Source organism: Ylistrum balloti, unplaced genomic scaffold, assembly GCF_031769215.1.
Source record: "Ylistrum balloti isolate Yb309-2 unplaced genomic scaffold, AGI_CSIRO_Ybal_v1 Utg370568, whole genome shotgun sequence".
NCBI classification, from domain to species: domain Eukaryota; kingdom Metazoa; phylum Mollusca; class Bivalvia; order Pectinida; family Pectinidae; genus Ylistrum; species Ylistrum balloti.
This window is the reverse complement of record NW_026782356.1, coordinates 701692-725811: the sequence shown is the minus strand read 5'-3', so window position 1 is coordinate 725811 and position 24120 is coordinate 701692. Positions and strand designations below refer to the sequence as shown.

At 37.4% G+C, this 24120-nt stretch overlaps 1 protein-coding gene across 1 annotated transcript; it reads right to left on the bottom strand.

Moving 5' to 3' along the window:
• Positions 1–4348: 4348 nt before the first annotated feature.
• Positions 4349–11892, bottom strand: LOC132556447 (methyltransferase-like protein 27). The gene is made up of 5 exons (XM_060220858.1): positions 11738–11892; positions 6442–6570; positions 5084–5219; positions 4884–4976; positions 4349–4605 (listed from the first exon to the last, which is right to left on the bottom strand). Exons 1-5 carry the CDS (start codon positions 11834–11836, stop codon positions 4421–4423), a joined length of 642 nt encoding a protein of 213 aa, XP_060076841.1. The 5' UTR covers positions 11837–11892; the 3' UTR covers positions 4349–4420.
• Between the last annotated feature and the right edge of the window lie 12228 nt (positions 11893–24120).

Here is a 24120-nt window from a genome sequence, read left to right as displayed (position 1 = left end):
GGACAGGAACGACTGGTAAAACGGAAAATTAGTGATATCGCCGTTGTTGTGCAGTTGTGAACGAATTCTATGTGTGAACTGGCGAAAACGGAAACTCAATATCATCTCAATTTGGTGGATCTTCCAAGGGTAAAGTTTTTTGTATCCGGACATATCATCACCATGATCACGTCAGTGGTGCTGTTCTCGGTGCCTTCAACGAATCACTCTTGGTACTCGCTTAATTTGTTTCAGATATCGACTAAAATAATTTGCAACGTATTTCGTTTTTTTTTTAAAGATTGGAAAGCTTTAAGCTAAAGAATTTTCCCGACAAAACCATCAACCGCGCCATGTATCGATATACCAGATGGTCAGGGGTTTTTCGTATCCGTCAATATGGATGGCAACAGGGTCCCTTCCTTCGGCGTTTATCACACGCAAAATGTGTTTGACAGTGTCTTGTATGACATGCAAACCACATTGGATATTCAGAATTCGCCACATGACTTAAATCCTAGGTTTGAAAATCCCTCCGTATGCAGTTGCATTACATGTGTAATTGTTCTTGCAACTTGACCTTCAGCCGCGCGTCTTCGTTTCAGCTTCCTGTAGAAGGTCATTTCGCTCATCACATTTCTATGAACTAAGAACAAAAATCCCAAGATTTTCTTTGATGGAAATGCGTGTCACTGAACTGTATCAAAACATCCTCTAGCGCAGGCGTCATTTTACATGAAAATCCTATGCTAATTGTTGTTTTGTATAATGGTAAAACACCTAGCCATGGGATAACTAGTATATATATGTGTGTGTATTTGTATGTTACACATTATATATGGGAATGCTTAGAAACGTACACTTGATATTGCGAAAGTTAGATCAAGCCAAGGCGGCAAACAATCGATTTTAATGTTATCTTGTATTCAATCAAAACAACAACAAAATGATCTAGCTATGGGGTAAAGAGTACATGGGACTATAACACTAATTACTCTTGGTCCAGGTCGTCTTACTGTTAGAGGAAACCGGAATACTCAGGGGAAACTCACATGGTCAAGTTGTCACCCCCAGACCTATTCACGTCCAAGCGGCGAGTCGAACCCCTATCCCTTACGTGAAAAGCGAGTGAAGTATACACTAAGCTACCCGACTACCCATCCAATGTATGACCTTTGACATTAATTTACCAGTTTGTCATACACTTTGTTTGCTAAACTCGTCTGAAAATGATGAAGCGCTCCTCAGAGTTTAAAAAGCTGTTTTGATAGTATACATATAGATACACACAGGTATTTGCATCGGTAGATAATGTTCAGAGATATACCACTAGCTTTCCAAAACCTATTAAACCTATAGATCTGGACCTTGTGCAGCCTTGTGTTGTTGTCCAGACTATCGCGCAAATCCGCAATAAGTTATGTGTGTTTGGTAGGGTTACCTTACCGTAGTGGAACGCGCCTATGCACAAGTAGCTAGAGGCATGAAAATGGCGCTTGGTCCAAGTGTCCCGCGTTATTTGTAAATTACATTACTTTCAGCGACAAATTTCATTGGTTCACCAGTCATGTGAAAGGTATGTTGCAAACTGTTCATTCGATTATAGAGCACTTAAGAAACCTAAGCAAAGCCCATGAGCGCTGATACTATAAATATGGCCGCCTTTTTTCCATTATCGCAATTTGACAACTCACGAAATATAAGAAAACGATGGTATGAATAGCTTATTATCACAAAGTATAAAAACTTATGGTATTGAAAGTTTTTTTTTTGTATTTTGGACAATATCAAAAATGAAATATAAGAAATATACAAAGTACCGTTTGGGAAAGACTAATGAGAATCAAGTATGTACACTTCAATAAGTGATATATTCTTCGCTGCTTAGGCTAATGTTACTGTTTATGAATATCATGAATTGTTTATCTTTATGTGATTAATTTTCATAATTCATTTTCAAAACTTTATATAAGTAAACAAAAATTACTGGCGATTTCCTAGTCCGCCTTCTTCTTTTATGCTCGACCGTTTCCGCCATGTTTTAATCGGTTAGGTACCTCTGTCTAATGATTATAAGCACTTAAACTCAGTTGATCTTTGTTTACCAATTGCTTGCAAATGATTGTAACCTCTTCAGAGTTTGCAACGCATGCCCTCCATACCCCATTCCAGGAATTGGATTCCAACATACTATGTGCTGGCTTAAAATAACGCCTGACAGGTCTAAGACGCGGTAACAGACTTGGCAATTGGCATTTTATAAGTCTCATTTCCTTTGCTCTAGGTTTCCACCTCTTTGGTCTTCTTGAGGCCCTTGCCCCCGTCCAAAATTAAACTCAGCTGTAACGCCGTCACGGCACTGTTATGATATATTATACAGTGCTAAATACCTTTAACACAGTTTGATAGTATTTGATATATTAGAACTATCGTAGTAATTGGGGGATCATAAGATAATGTGTCCGTTCATCCCTTTTGGTCGCAGTACCATTGAAGACGATGTATTATCAGAAGTACACAATGTTCACCTGTTCCCAATTTCAAATTTACCTCGATTATTTATCGTGTGATTGTGAAGTTCCTCTTACTGTCAGCAAGAGGATAGGCTTTGTTTAGAATGTTTTCGATTTGAGCTGTTTTACTCTTTTGTTCTCTAAATGTCCAAAAAGGAAAATAGATACATGTGCCGAAGAGGAGACGTGTCAACATCACACAATCCGAAAGAATTTTTACCCTTATTATGAAGACTCCGAAGCAGCTAATGATATACATGCATAGTCCTTGGTCAACGACAAAATAAAGTTAATTAGTTATATTTCGAAAGGAAAACATTACAAAAACACCAATTTAAATTAAACACAATAAATTGAAATATGACGGGAACAGGCAAAGCAAAGATGTCCGATGTGCCAAATCATTCATTTGGCCAGGCAGAAAGTGACAAGTGTCGTGTAAATATTTGCTGGGTTTTGCGTGGCAAAGCGAACGTTTGTTACAAAATGCTGAAAATTGTCGGAAACAAGCCAAGCTTGATTGAAGAAAGCGAAACAGTGCTCCAAGGCAAAACGTTGCTACGCCTGCTAACCTACTATTTCATCCGGTTCGTGGACAAAGGGAAGAGTCTGACTATGTTTCATCAGGCAATGCAGCTGATCAGTCTTTATTCAGAAGAATTCCAGATGTGAATGTATATACCAACATAGATGTAAAGACTTATCCAGGTAAGTAATGAGAAACAAAACTATATATCATCTTCTTAAAATGTATCTAAATTTCTGACTATTTAAAAAGTACATGTATCGATAATTATACATGGATATGGTGAAAATAATAATTTATTAATTAACGGCAATGTAAAATATGAAGAGATGCGTATCCTTAGATAAATAAATGAAATAGAGATACATGAAATGTTGAATTAGGATGTCTCCATATTTGGGAATATTTAGTTAATACCAGAATTCATACTGGGAAATCCACTGGTACAAATTAAGGAACTGATTTATATAGTGTTTATTAAGAATACTTTATCTAACTGTATTTATATATGTAAATGTAAATGAAAGTCAGTATCAGCTTCCTTATGCTATTTAACGTGTCGATATTAACGTGGATATATATTCGACATCGGTGATTTTGTCGTGATAACTGGGTGACAAAAATGTGTTTCCTTATTACATTCAATATTGTCTATAACACATAATGGTAACTAAGGACAACAATTATAATCATGATACAGCCCATTCTCTATATATGTCTTAGATATCCCGATATATATGTGCCCATTCCATCTAATCTGCGTAAATGTTTTTATCTTGCTAATATGTTTATATTTAGTAAGGATTTGTCTTTATTCAGAAGAATTCCATCATTTCGTTGAAATATCCGTATTTTCCTGTTCTAACTCGAATACTTTTCTGTATGATTCTTTATAATCTTTTTATAGTTACTTTATATTTTAACAATACTTCTAAAAGAAATAAAATACAATATCGTAATTGAAGAGATATGGTTTAACCGAAACTCTGTGTAATATATAATAAATTATATAATACCGACGTTAAACCAACACCTATCTGTCTTGACGAAATAGAGTCTTTTACGTGTATCTTTTATTTTACACTTTTAAAAGTTTTGGGTTTCTAAATGCAAAGTAGCCATACCTTTGAGAACCCACAAAAGGCTGCTCTTGTCGTTTGACAAACATGGACGAAAATAAAGCTGCAAATTAACAATGCTATTTTGTTGACACGCCATTTTGGATGTTTCATGGGTTAAACCGAACGTCTAAACGAGTATATCAACTAAAGCGATGTCACCTATATGTTTCATTCTTCCAAAAGAACAGATGCGATGTCGCAATGTGCTGAACGCTGCGAGCATCAAAATCAACCACAGAAAATATAAAAAAAGAATGGATATAGCACTGTCAAATTTTCATTCAACAGACTTGGAACACCATCTTGACGCCCTCGTTATTGAAGGGGTAGCCTTGAAATCCTTTGAACTCCAATTGTTTCCATTTGCCATCCGCCTCCAGTTTAACACACTCCGGCAAGAATGTCTCTTTGTAGTTATCCAGGTTTTGAACGTAATGCATTCTCGTCACGATACACACAAAACCACCTGGGAAATAAACCACGAGCAGTGACATTGTTGTTACATTGGCATGGCATTGTCTTTCCGTTTTAAATTGTATACTAGCATGTACATCAGAATGCATGACAAATTTGGTACGATATAACCTTTTTACACGTCAATCTGTACACACATTGATCTCAGTAATGTTCCTATCTTCTTACATCAACATGGAATTTCACATTTAAGGAATTAACGTGCCAAAAATAAAAAAGCCTTCCTACTAGTGATACCGAAAACAGTCCCTCGAATCCTTATCAAATTACCTGGTTTAACGACTCTGGCCATTTCCAAGAGTGAATCGGCTAAAGGATCGGCACTACCATGCCATCCACAGATAGTAATGGCATCATACTTGTCTGCAACAAAAACGAATATATTGTAGTTCTAACTATTTTGAGAGTATCTATTATATTGTGTGGAACAGTAGTCTATGTAATAAACCGGAAGCCAACCTTATACTGACCAGAAGGAAATGGTAAGGGTTCCTTGGATAGTCCTTTGTTATACATATTGCGGTATAACCCTTTCTTTCCAGCCAGCTCCAACATTCCTTCAGAGGGTTCCAAGGCGTCCATCACGCGGAATCCTAGCTTCGTCAACTACAAAACAAAAATTAATGTAATGCAATAAGACTAAACATACAATCTACCACAGGCAAAGAAGCTAATTTTTAAGTGTTTAGCCTCAGCTGACCAGTACTCCACCACTAATCAGAGTTTTTGTGTTGTTTTAATCTTATCAGTAACTTGTCAATGTTGTTGGTAATAGTTCACAGATTACCAGTGTTATGGCGGATATCAATGACGTCAGAACCAGGGATCAAACACCCAAAAAGAGATATCCATTATTTATGCTTCTGTTTTTTGACACTTTTCCTCATAATCATGATATGTTATCATAATCATTTCAAAATAAAAATGTTTTAAGTACCGACGTCAGTTTTGATGACTGCCGCAGTGTGATGATCGGCTGCACAGATTTCTCTGCTCATAATTAGATTTTCGCATTAGCTAATGAGTTTTTCTTGTTAGAGGTAGAAAAGGTCAATGAGCGAACCGCTCGTTATGTGAAATGGGGTTCTAAAATAAAAAATAAAAAGTTCCAACAGTGTTCCCGTTCGAATGCTAGTCACGTTAGTCAGGACCTGAGTATAGCAAATTCAAGCGTCACTGTTAAGTCCGGGTATTGATTTCTCATGAAGTTGGTCAAGAAATATGACGAGGTCGATTGAAATGCACCATGCATTCTGGTCATCTGATTCGAAGACTCAAACGTGAGTAGAAATTATCTTAAGATTCATATAATATTCATAAAATTAACCTTAGAAGTTTTCATTTAACTGAGTCTCATGCTTCATAAATCTTACAAAAAATGGAAAGAAATACACGTTAAAGATCCCGTAACTTATTTAAGATTGATAGCCTCCTGAACACAACATGACAGAAACAAAATTAAAAATTTGCTTTTTTGTGACGCCACCATGAAGCTTCGACGTCACAATGGAAATAACAGGAGCAATCAGCCAATCATAGTTTCCCTCTGTCATATTGCATGTGTACACACTGTGCCAATTACATAAAAACAACAAAGTCAATACTGACATGTCGATAGAATCTAAATCAAAATTCAAAATCGATCAAATGACAACAAGGTTATACAACAACTGAACTAACAGGCATGTAATGAGCATCAAACAAATCATTTCCTGTAACACCATTATGACGACTCTACAATCTCCCCAGAATATCCATCATCCAATGCCCTGGAATTTTATTATTAGATCTACATCAGCCAGGAAAACTGTCGTAGTCAAAGAGTTACCTCTTCAGCGACGAATCCGGTTCCGGCGGCGATATCCAATATCTCTTTAGTATCCCTTCCGTCCGGGTACAACTCCCCAATGGCCCCGGCAGTGGTCACATGGGCCGTGTAGCCCTCCTCGACCACATCCTAAAATTAAAAAGAACGTAGAGGACAATACTAAAATAGCATGTAATACCTAAATTGTTGTGAGCCGTTAACTGTGGATCAAGCATCGTATACCCAATCACTGTACAATGATTTACGAGCAAAGCTTTTACTGGGACTCATATATGGTTTAGGACATCATCAATTTTGAAAAACATATCTTCTTTATTGTATTGTTGAAAAATACGCAAACAATAACTGTAAAATATCACCCAATGCAGCAATTGATGCTGAAAGAAATTTTGTATGTTGTGAATCCGTGTCTGTGTAAATTTCATATATATACCTTTGCGTCGACACCATTTATACATGAAAGACACTAAATTGAATTTACACTCTGCAATGTGTAAGGTATACTAAAGCTAGTACTGAATGTTGTTTTCTAGTAACAGCGTATGGTGACATATAGCCATCGTTTTGCGCCGTGGATTCCTTTCAAACGACTTCCTCTCATAACCAAAAGGTCTAAGGTACTAAGGAGTAACAAGGATGGATAAAGGGCTACCAAGTACCAAGTTCAAATAAATGACATTGACTCCCTTTGAAGGTCACAGGGGTGAAATGTGTTAAATTTTCAAACGATTTCTAATAAACTACTAAAGACCAAGGGTACTGATATCAGGCCTGTAGCCTGAGATGAGGGACTACCACGTTTGTTCAAATGGATGACTTTGACCCATTTGAGCCAAATATGTTTACATCTTGAGCAACTAATTCTGCTCAGTCAGCAAAGGCAGAGGGTGTTGACAATGCTCTTGTACATGTGACTTGCTGGTTTAAGAAAATTAGCTTTTGAACTAATAACTGTTTTAGCGCGAAGCGTTATCTGGTCTCTAAATGGGTCTTGTGGTTGACAGAAGTGCGATTACTGTGTAAATAGTAGACTTTATTAACCGTCGTAGCTCGAATGGTGTTGTGGAGAAGTCATGAGTTTATGTTCCGACTGCCTGCAGGACGGAGGATATGTAATCCTGGTTGATATTTAGGTGTTTTAGCGACGAATATAAATGTGCCTGATTTAGGAGAATCCGTGTCAAGCAGATGTTGACCGATTGTTTAACAAATTGCTGTCATGTAGGCTTTTAAGTAGTTGTACTAGGTAATGGTGCTGGGTTGGCATAGTTCCAATAGTTGCTCCGTAGCCAAACCTGGTTATTGAGTCCAGGAGATTGTTGATGCATGTCTTGTTGAGGGTAGTGCCGATGATTCCTCCTTCTGCACACCATGATTCACATCATTGTTAGATTTCCCATATTTTTTCATCTGTTACATATAGTTTGATATCCTGGAGATTATGGGTATCCGTATCGAAGGCAGCTTTTGCGCTAATAAATGCAGCTTGCGACCCAACTGGGCTACGGGTAATGTATTCATTACGGCTCTCGCGCAGACTGAGAGCAGCAAGTAGCGGAGTTACCTTTTGAGTGAAGGTTCGTTGTAATGGATTTTGCAATGGGTCAAATGCAGTTTTCAGTCTTACGCTTTAGAGACATTCAAGGATTTTTCCTATAACCGAAAGTATGGCGATGCTTCTATAGGTCTTTGAATCGTTTCTGGAACCTATCTCTCTGAAGATCGGTATGAGTTGGCCTACCCTAAGACAAATCTGGGATAGATTTTTCAGTCATTTTGCATCATCCCATTAACATTTATTTGGAAAAAAAACTATATTCGATAACGAACAATTATTTAATGCCAAAGAGTGATAATAAAACGAAGTGAGTTTCCTTAACTTTCTCTCTCCAGTCCTGCATTGCATACACAAAATATCACCTGCACCCCTCTCATAAGGCAGAGCCGTATCGACTCTCAGGGTGTCCGAAATGCTTTAGAAGGCGGCTCCTGAGCCTTACGGTGCCTTTTTCTGTCAATGGCGCAGATGGTGTTTCTTGCGTTGTACCATTTGACTCTAGCTTCTATGGTTGGCGGGAAAACGGATTATGTGGGGACTACATAATTTTGACTGAATATCAAAAACATTTAATATCCCTCGAATGTCCTAATAGTCGGACGAATATGGGCCACCGTTTTAAGTCCCATCCGCTGGACTATGGTTAGTATTTAGTGGTTAAATTGGTTCCAGTGCAATTATAAATCACACTTTTGACCCAACCTGAATCCTTTCCAAACCGTCGACTGAATTAATTTACTACTTAACTGATGCTCATTGTTTTAAGTTAATCTTTTCCACTCGGACGGCATACATCTGTTCACCCTTATGAATTTTAATGATTATATATCATTCGTGTGAACGTGCTGATTTAGAAGAAGGGTTATGAAAGGCTAGGGTCAGAGAAGTTATGTTTAAATGAAAAATGTTTATGATAGAATTGGATGACCTTGGAAATATTCAAGTTTAGTAAGAGCAAGTATTACTATACAAAAGGTTGATTATAAAAGGCATGTTCAGGAGGAATGATTATTTGTTCTGAGTGGATATATACTAAGGAGAAAATAATTCATCTGCTCCATCATATATTTTAGTATATAAATTTTGATTTATCCTGAGACAATCCTGAGAAAATATTCAAGAACACTTCAGACCAAATTTGGGCAAAATTCACCCATTCTGAGAGGAGGAGTAGGATTTCAAAGAATTTGCCATTTCCCTTATCGGGCCATGTCCCTCTCGATCTTCTCGCTCCAGGGGGGACGAGACCTACCGTTTATTTCAGAAACGATTCCTCTTCAGCCAATAATGTTACAGACTAAATTTCGGCAAAATCTAATCATCCATACAGGAGGAGCAGGATTTTAAAGAATTAACTATATTTTCCCCATTTCGTTCCCCGGGCCGGGACCTCTCATATTACATAATGATTCCTCCTGACCTAAGAATGCTTGACAGCAAATTTGGGCAATAGCCATTCATTCCTTCAGGAAATATAGGATTTTAAAGAACTTGCAATATTTTCCGTTTTGGGCCCCAATTCTCAGGCCCTTGGGTGCCAGATAACATATTTATACAAACTTGGTTCCTTTTCCACCAAATTTGGTCAAAATCTGTTCAGTCGTTCAGAACTCGTGGTAATTTTAAGTAAAGTTGACAGACGCCGGAGGGACGTCGCCCTATAGCATAAATCCGGGGCAAAATATGAAAAATAGTAAGACCTATATGAAAAACTACAGGGAGAAAAAGATCATGTGCTCTTGAAGAGTAAGCGTTTTCTGCTTCATCCGCCATGTATATCTACGTAAATTAAAGTAAGTAATGTCACGTTCTCAAATGGGAACAAAGTGTACAACAATGGAATCAACAGGCAAACTAACAACGTCTATGGATGGGATGAGAGTGGGTTGGTTGGTTAGAGGTTTTCCGTTTCCTCGATTCTTCCCGTTACCAGGTATCGTCTCACTGACGAACGTCAGTGTTTCCGCGACGTAAGGTGGCAACTTGCGTCCCCCTTACAGAAAGGAAAGATTAGGGCCTACGTAGATTTGGATTTGGTGAGAGTTATTTTGAAGTCCGTCAAACGCCTTAAATATTTCATGGCCTACCACTATTCCTACTTTTAGAGACCGGCGTTGTCACGTCTTCTTTTTTCCGATAAGCCATAAAGGGGGTCTTTAGCGTGCCATTGCGGACAGTCCTCACACGGCAATGAGATGGGACTGAAGAGGGTGTTAGGGTCTTGGTCTTGTGTGGTGTGTTAGTGGTTAGATATATCTGACCTCTGAACTGACTTCAGTACCTAGAGTGGTCCTAGGTACTGAAATCTGCTGTTTCAGCAAGATTGTCTGCCTTATCGTTCCCTGGTATATCTATGTATGAAATCTGCTGTTTCAGCAAGATTGTCTGCCTTATCGTTCCCTGGTATATCTATGTATGAAGTCTGCTGTTTCAGCAAGATTGTCTGCCTTATCGTTCCCTGGTATATCTATGTATGCTTTTGCATTGGTAATCTGGATGTCCTGCATGTATAATTCATCTCATGAATTTAGTATAGAATGAATGACTGAGCCTTGTGCTAGTTTGTATTGACCGTGTATAGGACTGTCTGTTGGGGTGACAGCCTTGCAGTTTTTCACTGCCTATAACACTAACGATCAAACCTATTGTTATTTAATCTCTAGTGTAATTTTTCTGATAACTATGTCACTGATGATGAAATGTCGTTGTCTGATGAGAATAGTCCTACAGTGTTACTTTCCGGGTTCTTACAGTCATTTGTGTACTACTTTCTTTGATTGTGATACTAATGACCACTGGGCTTTACTTTGTATTAGTTTTATGAGTTTCTGTACCGATAGATGGTTCTTTAAGTATCAGTAGAGGTGTAGGGTAAGGACAATTTGTATGGTGTTTTTTGTGCTGTTTTGAAGTTGTCCCTATAATAAATGCTCTTAGCTTGATCGACTATAATGTTAGGTGGAAATTTGAGCTCTAGTGCGTGAGTTGTTAGTCCAAAATTTGAGTATTATTTTTCCTGTTTTAAGATTTAATGAAACTACTAGTTTCTGAGTGCAGACTTCCGGTCGGTGTGTTTTTGATTGCTGTTATTCTATGTGCTTTGTGTTCTATTATATATAAAGTTTAAGGACATTATCCGAGTTACAGATGTGATATCCGCAATCAGTTTTTGGTCTTATAATGCGTTCATTGTTTATCTTTAAAATGTTTGTTTTATTAATGATTAGTCTGATTCCTGAAAAGTAAATCATTGACATCGATTTATCGCGATAGTGATCACGACTAGAAGATCAATATGACGTCTTAACATGATGTCATCATGACTGGCCGTTTTGATATGACAACAATATAGTATGGCAACACAAGTTGATGGCCGTTATATGCACCATACCATCCATGACCTTAATGCATCACCTGTTTTGGTATGTCTCAAAATCGTCACTGGTTTGTTAAAGTACTTCCCTCTCCCCAATCCCACGTGCACTGCATTACACATATAGTAAAACGTCAGCATGCATTGAATCATACCTGGTTATCCAGCGACTTAAGAAATACCAGTCGCTTCCGAGCTATACGGTCAAAGCCGACTGACCCAGTTTCACATCGTTTGTGAAATGTATATGTATGCTAGTAAATACATGTATGCACTGTACTATACATCTATTTTTTATATGTATATGCCTGTTTGTGTATGCTTATCCACAAGACTACACATACAAACAACATGTATGTATTTACCTGTTCATAGTTAGACGCTATGTGAGAATAGCGGTCAATCCTCTCCTTGTCCGAGATGTTGTCTTCAAACACACCGTCTATATTCTTGTAACTTGGCATACCTGTAGTTGAACTGCTACACAAACACAACTGACACCACACGTAACGAGATGGGAGAAAGTCAGATCCGTGGTCGTTTACGGAACGTGCTACTGTATGTGATACCACAGTATAGAATATCACGGTAGAATGAACATCGTATTACAGAACGGTTACTACTTATGGCTTGTTTACATGGCGTCATCCACGCGTAGTCACCTGTGTAGGGGATATTACTGGTACAGTAAAAGCGTGTCATTGCTCCCGTTTTACATAGCTGTACACGTGTGTAATTCAACCTCGCTTTTACTTCAAACTCGCTTTTACATACATGTACATCTCAGAACAACTCGGCGCGTGTGTACATCTTAGCGTGTGTTTTTCAATTCCTTATTACATACGTGTGCATATAAACTCGTGTATCTCTCACTTTTTTTGCGTACCAGTTCTAAATACACGTGTGTCACTCACTTCGTGTGGTGTACCAGTTCTAAATACACGTGTGTCACTCACTTCGTGTGGTGTACCAGTTCTAAATACACGTGTGTCACTCACTTCGTGTGGTGTACCAGTTCTAAATACACGTGTGCCACTCACTTCGTGTGGTGTACCAGTTCTAAATACACGTGTGCCACTCACTTCGTGTGGTGTACCAGTTCTAAATACACGTGTGCCACTCACTTCGTGTGGTGTACCAGTTCTAAATACACGTGTGCCACTCACTTCGTGTGGTGTACCAGTTCTAAATACACGTGTGTCACTCACTTCGTGTGGTGTACCATTTCTAAATACACGTGTGCCACTCACTTCGTGTGGTGTACCAGTTCTAAATACACGTGTGCCACTCACTTCGTGTGGTGTACCAGTTCTAAATACACGTGTGTCACTCACTTCGTGTGGTGTACCAGTTCTAAATACACGTGTGTCACTCACTTCGTGTGGTGTACCAGTTCTAAATACACGTGTGCCACTCACTTCGTGTGGTGTACCAGTTCTAAATACACGTGTGTCACTCACTTCGTGTGGTGTACCAGTTCTAAATACACGTGTGTCACTCACTTCGTGTGGTGTACCAGTTCTAAATACACGTGTGTCACTCACTTCGTGTGGTGTACCATTTCTAAATACACGTGTGCCACTCACTTCGTGTGGTGTACCAGTTCTAAATACACGTGTGCCACTCACTTCGTGTGGTGTACCAGTTCTAAATACACGTGTGTCACTCACTTCGTGTGGTGTACCATTTCTAAATACACGTGTGTCACTCACTTCGTGTGGTGTACCAGTTCTAAATACACGTGTGTCACTCACTTCGTGTGGTGTACCAGTTCTAAATACACGTGTGTCACTCACTTCGTGTGGTGTACCAGTTCTAAATACACGTGTGTCACTCACTTCGTGTGGTGTACCAGTTCTAAATACACGTGTGTCATTCACTTTGTTTGGTGTACCATTTCTAAATACACGTGTGCCACTCACTTCGTGTGGTGTACCAGTTCTAAATACACGTGTGCCACTCACTTCGTGTGGTGTACCAGTTCTAAATACACGTGTGTCACTCACTTCGTGTGGTGTACCAGTTCTAAATACACGTGTGTCATTCACTTTGTTTGGTGTACCACTTCCAAAAACCTAGCTGTAACTTTTTTGTCAGGCCAGTTTTAGAAATTGTATTTTATATCACTCCCCCTAAGATCTAGCTGTACTATTTTTGTCGGCCCAGTTTTATAAATCATATTTTATATTCCCTCTCAATTTTAATTGTAGTGCTTTTGTATCCCTCTCAGTTGTAGCTGTGTTGGTTCTGTATCCTGTCTGTGTTGGTTCTGTATCCTGTCTGTGTTGGTTCTGTATCCTGTCTCAGTTTTAGCTGTGTTGGTTCTGTATCCTGTCTGTGTTGGTTCTGTATCCTGTCACAGTTGTAGCTGTGTTGGTTCTGTATCCTGTCTGTGTTGGTTCTGTATCCTGTCACAGTTGTAGCTGTGTTGGTTCTGTATCCTGTATCAGGTATAGATGTGTTGGTTCTGTATCCTGTCTGTGTTGGTTCTGTATCCTGTCTCAGGTTTAGCTGTGTTGGTTCTGTATCCTGTCTGTGTTGGTTATGTATCCTGTCTCAGGTTTAGCTGTGTTGGTTCTGTATCCTGTCTCAGTTTTAGCTGTGTTGGTTCTGTATCCTGTCTCAGGTTTAGCTGTGTTGGTTCTGTATCCTGTCTGTGTTGGTTATGTATCCTGTCTCAGGTTTAGCTGTGTTGGTTCTGTATCCTGTCTCAGTTTTAGCTGTGTTGGTTCTGTATCCTGTATCAGGTATAGATGTGTTGGTTCTGTATCCTGTCTGTGTTGGTTATGTATCCTGTCTCAGATTAAGCTTTGTTGGTTTTGTATCCTGACTCAGTTTTAGCTGTGTTGGTTTTGTATTCTGTCTTAGTTTTAGCTGTGTTGGTTTTGTATTCTGTCTGTGTTGGCTCTATATCCTGTCCCAGTTTTAGCTGTGTTGTTTATGTATCCTGTCTCAGATTAAGCTGTGTTGGTTTTGTATCATGGCTCAGTTTTAGCTGTGTTGGTTCTGTATCCTGTCTGTGTTGGCTCTGTATCCTGTCTCAGTTTTAGCTGTGTTGTTTATGTATCCTGTCTCAGATTAAGCTGTGTTGGTTTTGTATCATGTCTCAGTTTTAGCTGTGTTGGTTCTGTATCCTGTCTGTGTTGGCTCTGTATCCTGTCTCAGTTTTAGCTATGTTGGTTCTGTATCCTGTCTCAGTTTTAGCTGTGTTGGTTTTGTATCCTGACTCAGTTTTAGCTGTGTTGGTTTTGTATTTTGTCTTTGTTGGCTCTGTATCCTGTCTCAGTTTTAGCTGTGTTGGTCCTGTATCATGTCTCAGGTTTAGCTGTGTTGGTTCTGTATCCTGTCTGTGTTGGCTCTGTATCCTGTCTCAGTTTTAGCTATGTTGGTTCTGTATCCTGTCTCAGTTTTAGCTGTGTTGGTTCTGTATCCTGTCTGAGATTAAGCTGTGTTGGTTCTGTATCCTGTCTCAGGTTTAGCTGTGTTGGTTTTGTATCCTGTCTGTGTTGGTTATGTATCCTGTCTCAGTTTTAGCTGTGTTGGTTCTGTATCCTGTCTGTGTTGGCTCTGTATCCTGTCCCAGTTTTAGCTGTGTTGTTTATGTATCCTGTCTCAGATTAAGCTGTGTTGGTTTTGTATCATGGCTCAGTTTTAGCTGTGTTGGTTCTGTATTCTGTCTGTGTTAGCTCTGTATCCTGTCTCAGTTTTAGCTATGTTGGTTCTGTATCCTGTCTCAGTTTTAGCTGTGTTGGTTTTGTATCCTGACTCAGTTTTAGCTGTGTTGGTTTTGTATTCTGTCTGTGTTGGCTCTGTATCCTGTCTCAGTTTTAGCTGTGTTGGTTCTGTATCCTGTCTGAGATTAAGCTGTGTTGGTTCTGTATCCTGTCTCAGATTAAGCTGTGTTGGTTCTGTATCCTGTCTCAGGTTTAGCTTTGTTGCTTCTGTATCCTGTCTGTGTTGGTTCTGTATCCTGACTCAGTTTTAGCTGTGTTGGTTTTGTATCCTGATTCAGTTTTAGCTGTAGAGTTTTTGTATTCTGTGTCGGTTTTAAGCTGTATGGTCCTGTCCCAGATCTAGCTGTATCGGGTTTGTATCCTATCTCGGTATATGTTGTATCATTTTTGTATTTTCTGTTCTAGTTGTGGAAGTTTTTTTATCCCGTCTCCGTTCTTGTTGAAGTGCATTTGCATTCTCTCTCAGTTCTAGTGGTTTTAGCAGTAACGTTTTTATACCCTGTCTCATTTCTGACTTTAATGTTTTTGTATACCTTCTTTGTTCTAGCTAATTGTAGCTGTGATATTTTCTTTCTGTATCTTTTGGACATGATCAGACAACAAAATGGCTGACAGGCGTCCATCTATGTTTTTCAAATTGAAAGTTTTTTTCGCTATTTCCTGAGAAGTACTGGCTGAATATTTCTACAATTTCATATACAGTTTTTCCTTGGTCCCTAGTTATGCTCGTTTTATTTGAGGATTGATCAGAAAAGCAAAATGGTTGAAAGGGGCCATCATGTATTTTTACAACGAAAAATTTCTTGAGAATTATTGAATGGAACTTTCTCAAATTCCATATAGGCAGCAAACAATGCAACACAAATTACCTGATCAGATATAAAACCCAAAGCCCAACCGAACGTCTTGAATGTGGAACCAACACTTTAGACATGTCAAGAGGACTCGCTAGCTAGCGACAGTTGTAAATGGTCGCCATATTTCAGCCGCGTACTAACTTGTCACAGGTTAAACTCTCTGAACGTTTTGCAGCAAATTTCGTCTGTTAGTGACATGAATAAGGAACATTTTCTATGTGAATATGAAAATAGATTTACACTGAAAATTATTTATCAACATAATTTTAATTATTAAAAAATGACAATATTTTGTACTGCGGAGTTATAATGCCTATTATAAAGTCAGCTTTCTCCTTGTGTGTCAGTTTTTTTTATATTTCATACGTGCAACACGCACTTGAAAGAATATTAAATATTCTCCGTTTTTTAGGTTTTTTTTAGAGGGGTGAGGGGGTGGGGTGAGGGGGATGTCTATTTCTAAAAAGTACTGGATGGATTTTTCGCGCATTTCTTACGTACGTTCCTGTTGGTACATTAGTGTATGCTATAATTGACAGGCGGCCGTCTTGGATTTTAACAACGAAAGTTGGTTGTGTCAATTACTTTAGAAATGCTGAAAGAATCTTCCTCAAATTTAATATGTAGGATTCCCTTGGTCCCTACTTGTGCACTTTTGATTTTGGGACAGATTAGAAAAACATAAATGGCTGTCAGGCAACCATCTAGGCCATAAATATTATCGTCGTTATTTCTTAAAAGAAATTTTTTAATTTCATGTAATTAAGAGTAAAAACAGGGGAAAGATGAGAAAAGATCAAACATCTAAGAAAGAAGAGCAAAGAATCAATAGATCCAACTTTTAAACAACAATTTAAAATCAAAGATGGTGGATGCCAAGATTTCTCTTGGATCTCTCTTACTGGTACCTCTCTGTGGTAATGACAATAGACTTGGTGAAAGTGGTTAATTCAAACAAAGCTGTCATTAACCCATGTCACTCATCAGATATCCCAGCATGCAACTGTCTCAATATCCTTACACTTGGCTCCATAAGGAGTCAGAAAACTCACATAGGTGAACCTGTACTACAGTACAATCTGTAGTGTGGTAGTGAAAAACTAGCTAATGGGTTTTACTGTACAGTGATTTTACTTTGTCAAATGTCCTTTGGCCGATGTCAATTGACAGTATTGACATATGATATTTACCCCAGATACTTTGTTCACAATCTCATTTTCATCTCTAATTCATATTGTCGGTTTACTACCAAACAGTCTCATCATCTTCTAGAAAATGTCATACATGTAATCTTTATCCAACTTCCTTATCAGCAACTTCAACACAAACATTTGCTCTCCACTCCCCCAACTTCTACATGTACTTTAATTTTTTCTCTGTTTCTAATCATGAAGTTGTTTCGTCTTGCTAGGATTCTTAAGTGATGAGCTACATTGTAGAAATTTATTTGGAAAGTCTATTCAGTTCTTAAAACCAAATTATGAGATTTTATGACTGTTGGCATGATTTGACAGGCAATTTACACTTGATATTTTATGATGTTATATGTGCAGACCACCTGACCTTCTCACAAATAAAATCAAAATAACAACAAAGAAAAAGAATGTAAGTTACTTCAACATTTATCAATTTAGATTTTCTACACAAATATGAATATCAAATGTCCAATCATCCTGACAAAATCTTGTTCACACAGAAAAATGAATGCCTAGGAGTGACCGTGTTATCATTCCACCATTTCTGGAGTAATGGACTTGAAGGCTAATAACAAAAATAAAGAAAAATATCAGAAATTTGGCTACAACAGATTCAGTTTAAATCCTACATATCTAAATTACTACAAAACAATAACGATACTGCTTAACCAACAAAATGGCCAATATACTGAACCATGTAACAGTAGGAGCCAGAAATCAATGACATATTAAAGATAATTGTTCATTTTTATTCATTTGCACTGTAATTACAATAAGATCTATTTTATCCAGTAAAGTTATGTCAATGGATTGTCTAGCATATAATGGATATAATTACACATATATAAATATACATGTTATTGCTTCTATGAGATTTAGGCACTCACGTCTGTGTTTCTCGAAAACAGCAAGTCGCTTTTCCTTCATTTTTTTGGGCATAGGACCTTGAACTGAAAAACAAAACATTCACATAATGTTTAACAGGTCAAGCCAACATGAGGTATACACATTTGTAGTTTACACTAAGTTCAACCAACAGTTTTGAATTGCAGTATAGTCGGTAGGTTGAGTCAACAGGAGAAGAAGTCCTGCATTACTTACATGCATATATTTTAGATACTCCTATATATAAATCTGCCATTGCTAGAATACACTGTACTTCCCACATGTATTTTTGCTTTTTACACAGATGTATTTCAACATGTGCATTAAAAGCTATATTTCTAGGTGGAGCAATTCATTTTTCTCCACCACAGGCATAATTCAGCGTAATGTCAACACTAGGTAAACAAAGAATGGCCCTAACAAGCGTTTCCCAGCCTGAAATATGACCAAAATAAGATTTGGTTAAAGTAAGCATTCTGTGATTGAATGCTTGGTTGGTTACATGTTTCCATTTCTGTGGCTCCCTGGCTAGGTATTGTTTCACTGACAAACATCAGTTATTTCGCAACGTTATGTATCAGTTTGTGTAAGGCCTTATAGAATATACATACAATAAATGTTTAACACCTTTCCCCTTCAATTTCAACGGTGAGTATATCTCACATTTGCACAACAGTGTTACTTTGTTAAAAAACAGTAACTTCTGTTTTGGGTTACAGAATGATGAACCAAAATAACTGAATATGAAATCCAGGTCATTGTAAACAAGCAATGCAAGTCACGTTTGAGGGTGAGAATCTTATTTGAAAGTAAAGAAGATATCATCAGTTGTTTTGTGAATGTGTAGCTGCAGCAATTGGATCACACAGTTTTATACTTACGAGCTTTAGTAATTTTACTGTAAAAATACAACAAGCATGGGACGCTGACCAAGAAACAGGTTCGTGTCATGGTGCTGGTGTTCCAATAGTGAGAACTAGGAAAGCGGCGTACTTTCCCAGTTATACTGTATGGGTAGTCCAACCTTAGTTTGCTGAAAAAAATATGCAGATAGAGTTAATTGAGTAATCAAAATAGTGATAGTCTGCAGGCAACTAACAAACCTAACCTAACAAAGCAAATGAGTTGTAAACCTTAAAGTTGTGAGTATGATAAATTATGATTGATAAAATCTTGATGTTGTCATGGTGACAACATTGCAGCTGCTGTAACTGTGTTGTCTACTGTCAGCAAGCATGCATAGTATATGTTTTGAAGAAAAAGTCCACAGAAGTGAGTGTGTGGCCTAGCCCTGAGTGACAAACAGCAAAGTACAACTACCTTTAAGTATATAGGAACAGTCAAATAGTATGTAAAACTATTTCAGAATCTGACCAAATTCACCACTGGAAAACTAGGTCATCATGTAAGTGCTTGTTTTACACCTCTGTTTCTTTATCTGTGGAAGCATGTGAGGGATCGAGACTTACATCAGAAACTGTAAATGCATAAGTAGCCTGTCTGTTAGACCACACGAAGGACAGATACTTTGCTGATACATTTTTTACACTTGTTCATGCATTTCTGTTAATTTTGTAAATAGTTTTATGGAAGTACAAGGGATAAAAGAATGACATTGTAAGTCATATCTGTTTCAATGTGTTGTACATTGCTTTGTATGATCAAACAGCATGTGAACCATCTGGGGTTCACTATAGCATAATACCAACACCTGTTATGATTTGGTTAGTCCATATAAGTTTACTGGTTTGCATTTCAGCTCTAGTAAAACATCAGCACAGTGATCACAGCATGGAATATTGATGTAAATAAAATACATTTTTGTTTGGCGTATGAAGGGCCTGCAATCCTCACAACGCTGCTAAAAAATAACCAGATTGAGTGCTGATGTAATCCAAGAAACAAATAAATTGTACTGTTGACATGACCCTACCAGAGCATAAGAATTTCCAAGAATTCCCAATAGTACATAAAACAAAGTGTAAGGAGGCATCAACTGATAAACTATGAACTAACCACTGTGTGAAAAAAAAACACCAAATGTAATAAATCTCTGGGTGTTCCCTCATTATGATGACCCATCATTCATGAATAAGGATATAGGGTCTACCAAGTCTGAGAAATTCGAGACTTGTAACCATTGGGGTTACCTGCTTTCATGCACTCCTAAGCTTACTGTTATTCTGTATCTGCCCGGAAACCAAAACAGCAGATAAATCTCAATATAGAGAAAAGGTTAAGTTGGAGTAACGGAAAGCAAGAAAGGACTTGGGAAAAAGCCAGGACCTCAATCATTTTTTTCTTTACATTTGCTTATATGTAAATTATCACATTTTTACTTTAAAGTCAAATGTATAGTCTATAGAGCCAGATTTGCCGGTGCTTCTGAACCCGACATTGTTAGTAATACACACCAATCTATACACTCCTCGTATGGAAAGTTCGTATGCTACCTTGCACGGCGAATAAGGACCGTCTTAAGATATCAGGATACATCCTTACCGATTAACAAAATTCAATGGACAACAAACAGAAAATGTTCCTGTATTTAGGCTGTTATCAGCACTCGGGTTGCGAACAGTGCCAACACAACAATTCAAACGCACACGCTTTCTCACTCCATATTGAGGTCCTTAAGGTATGAGACATATATTGTAAGAAGACTTATTTACTAAAACAAAATTTCAGATCTAACTTACGGGTTTATCTTATCCATGGCAGCGTGTTTTAAGAATCTTCCCTCAATGTGACCCTTAGTAAAGTAACGGTGCGTTCGATTAGGATCAAAGTGCCATCCTCAATACGCATGATATTTTCCATATCATGTTTATTTTCATTGTGATATGGTTTTTATTTGTCGTCCCATATGGAACTTACCGTTTTAATTGTCTTGAAGTTTAATCAATAAACGATTAATATGAATATATTGACATATAAATCTGACGTGGTTTTCATTTACCAATCGAACACGCCAAAACGGTTGCTTACATATTACGAAATACCGTTTTAAACGAAATAATGATGAACACAGAAAACCTGAATTGTGTATAGGAGTTATCTCTCTTCCACCGTGTGGTGACGACGTTTCGCGTGAGGTCGACTATACCACACTGACACGTCAGGTAGGTGCTTCATTTAAGCACGGACTTATGTGTATATAAGTCCGTGATTTAAGCTACAAAATCATTGGATTACGAGTACAATAATTATGACCGGAACAAGTACCACACTAAACTCAGAAATACTCGAAAATTGTATTTTAGCATTTTTTGGTTACCGTTTAGTTAATTAATAATTGCATGTCCTTACTAAAGGTGAGCAAATTGTCGAATTCGGTATCGAGGCTTGATTTGCTGTGAATTTTCACTCATATCAAAATATTTAAGCAGTCTAATGCTTATTTTAATTGCCAGGGAGCCACTTCGATAATATTTTATTTATGCCCATTGCCCTTTAATATTTACAAAAAATGAAGAAAAACAATCTTGCTTACGTTACGGATTGGTCCTTGAAATCATACAGCAACTTTGATAGAAAAAAAATACGGATTGGTTCCAAAAATAGATCTATTTTATTATGAATTGGTCCCAAATGACGGAATATACTCGTATTGTTTCCACATTAGAAGTCAACACAATAGATAATGTGGTGCATGTTTCTCTTCACCCTTACAAACATAATCCTGTTTTACTGTATAACTACCATTGATATTATTGCAATGATATGGAAGACGAATGTCAAGGTTTTATTAATATGTTAATCACACAACCGATTACCGAATTATTCGAAGTCGGAAATTTATGTCGTTTATATAACGATGTACATAATGCTGAGGACACATTACTGCCATTGGAGAAATTGAAAGAGTCTTTGTTCAAATTATCAAATGGGTGATGTTTAGATCGAATCCATACGGCAAGAGAATAAGAACTTTGGCTTCACTAAAGAAAGAAATCCAGTTTCAGGATTTGCGAGGAGAGTTTGGAGTATGCTTAATTCTTGTTAACATAAATACTTTTATCAGCTACACGAATAGTTGTCGGACTTCCAACATATATTAGATCGCATTCTCTATATTACGAAACAGACTGGGAACCGTTATGTGACCGTAGATCCATCAGCAAAATAAACTTGTTCTTCAAAATGTATGATGAACTAACTCCGTTGTATCTTTCTGTTCTTCTTCCTCCTCATAAATCAGAAATCTCTAGGTCCACACTTAGAAACTCGGCAAATTAATACTCGACTAGAAACAACTTACATTTCTTTCTTCCCATCTACTATCAGAATTTGGAACAGGTTAGATATTAACATCAGACAGCTACATTCACCACAATTATAGATACACTACGTAAAATAACGTTTAGAATTGACATCGCCTGCATTATTTTCTTCTTGGTGACAGAAAAAAACCTTCTTGCATTGCAGAATGAAAAATAAATCAAGTTCTCAGAAACCTTTTCAAAACCAATCTAATTCATGACTAACGATGTGCTTGTGGCTACAGCTGTGAGGATGCTTTTCATTATTTTTTGATCGTAACTTGCATGCAGAAGAACCGTTGTTCTGCCATTGAACTATACAGGAAATAGAATTACATGTATTATATACTATACTCTGTTTTTCGGTAATTCAAATCTAACAGACAGAGATAAAGAAATTGTATTGATAATTTGAAAGTTTTGCACACTATTCAGCTCCGCCCTAAAAAAACAAGAGGAACATGGGAAATACTTTTGACTTCGCCCACATGACTTACAACTTATATAAAGCCCTTTCCAAACATGTAAATAAGCATTATATTTACAAGGTGGCAGTAGGGTGTAATAGCAATGAAACAATCATAAACAAGTTTAGAGAGAGAGAGGTGTATAACAGGAGCTATATACTTTGTATATGTAGATCATGCATCTGCTCATTCTCCATGCAAGCGAAACAGGTGATACACTGTCCATATGTCTAAACTCTCTACTTGTAAATGTCTAACTTCCCGTGCTTTGCTTACTTCCTCCTTGTCACAGATTGTTTTCTGGAATATCCGTTTCCACTTGTTCGCTTGCACAGAGAAGGAACTGGTACATTGTTCACATCTACAAATGCTTTTCCATTATAATAAAATATAATAATTTTAGACGTTATATTGCATTTCATTCACAAATATTTATAATAAAATAAATGACTTCAGAAGAGTGAGGACGGAACGGGATAGAGAATCTGTTTCTTTCATGGATATATTGCTGAGTATGCAAAAAAAAAAAAAAAAAATGGTTTGGTTTTCTTGTTCAGAATGAGTAGTTTCACCGAACATGAGTATATCTAAGTTTAAGGGTATGTATTCATTTAGTTGACGAAACAACTTTATTCATTGGTCAATATAATTATCACATTTTAAAAACAAATGATAGGTATCTTCAACAGGAGAGCCACGTGCACAACGTTCGTTAGTAGAAAGATTTACTCGAAATATTTACTCGGAATATTTCACTTTTAAGAGCACTAGCATTATTTCTTTACTTGGTTTGCAATATGTTATTTTTTCTATCACTGAGTAGAAAATAATTTGGAGCAAGTTACCAATCTTTGTCTAGAACATAGTTTTTGAACGACTAAAATGTTTCACTATGCCTAGGGCCGATATGTAATTGATTCCATAGCCTAATAGTAGACGGAAAAAAGGAGGCATTGGACAGTTTGAGTATATTGTTAGGTAGGATATAATTTTCAGTGTTTCTGAGTCCATAATGAGGGTTACCTACAAGTGGAGGGAGCAGAGTATTAAGATAGCCAGGAGCTGTGTTATGATGAATTTTGTAAAATAATTGAAGCTTTCTACGGGATCTCCTGTCGGCCAAAGTTTCCCAACCTATTTCATTATATAAAGATTGTCTACTAGTGTAGGACAGTAAACCGGTGACGATGCAGGCAGCCTCAGGTTGCAAATTTCAAAATTTATTTGCATCGGTTAAAGAACAACCGTCCGATACTTCACATCAGTATTCTAGATTTGGCAGTATAAAGGATCTATATATTTTACTTAAAGTACGTCTGTTTAATGTATATTTCAGTATACGGAGGA

Bases quoted from the DNA above. Each gene is read 5' to 3' on its own strand.
- LOC132556447 (XM_060220858.1), bottom strand. From the start codon at position 11,836: ATGCCAAGTTACAAGAATATAGACGGTGTGTTTGAAGACAACATCTCG. The intron at 5,220-6,441 runs GTAACTCTTTGA...TTTGTTTTGTAG, and splicing joins CCGGATTCGTCGCTGAAGAG to TTGACGAAGCTAGGATTCCG. The intron at 4,606-4,883 runs GTAATTTGATAA...TTTATTTCCCAG, and splicing joins GGCCAGAGTCGTTAAACCAG to GTGGTTTTGTGTGTATCGTG.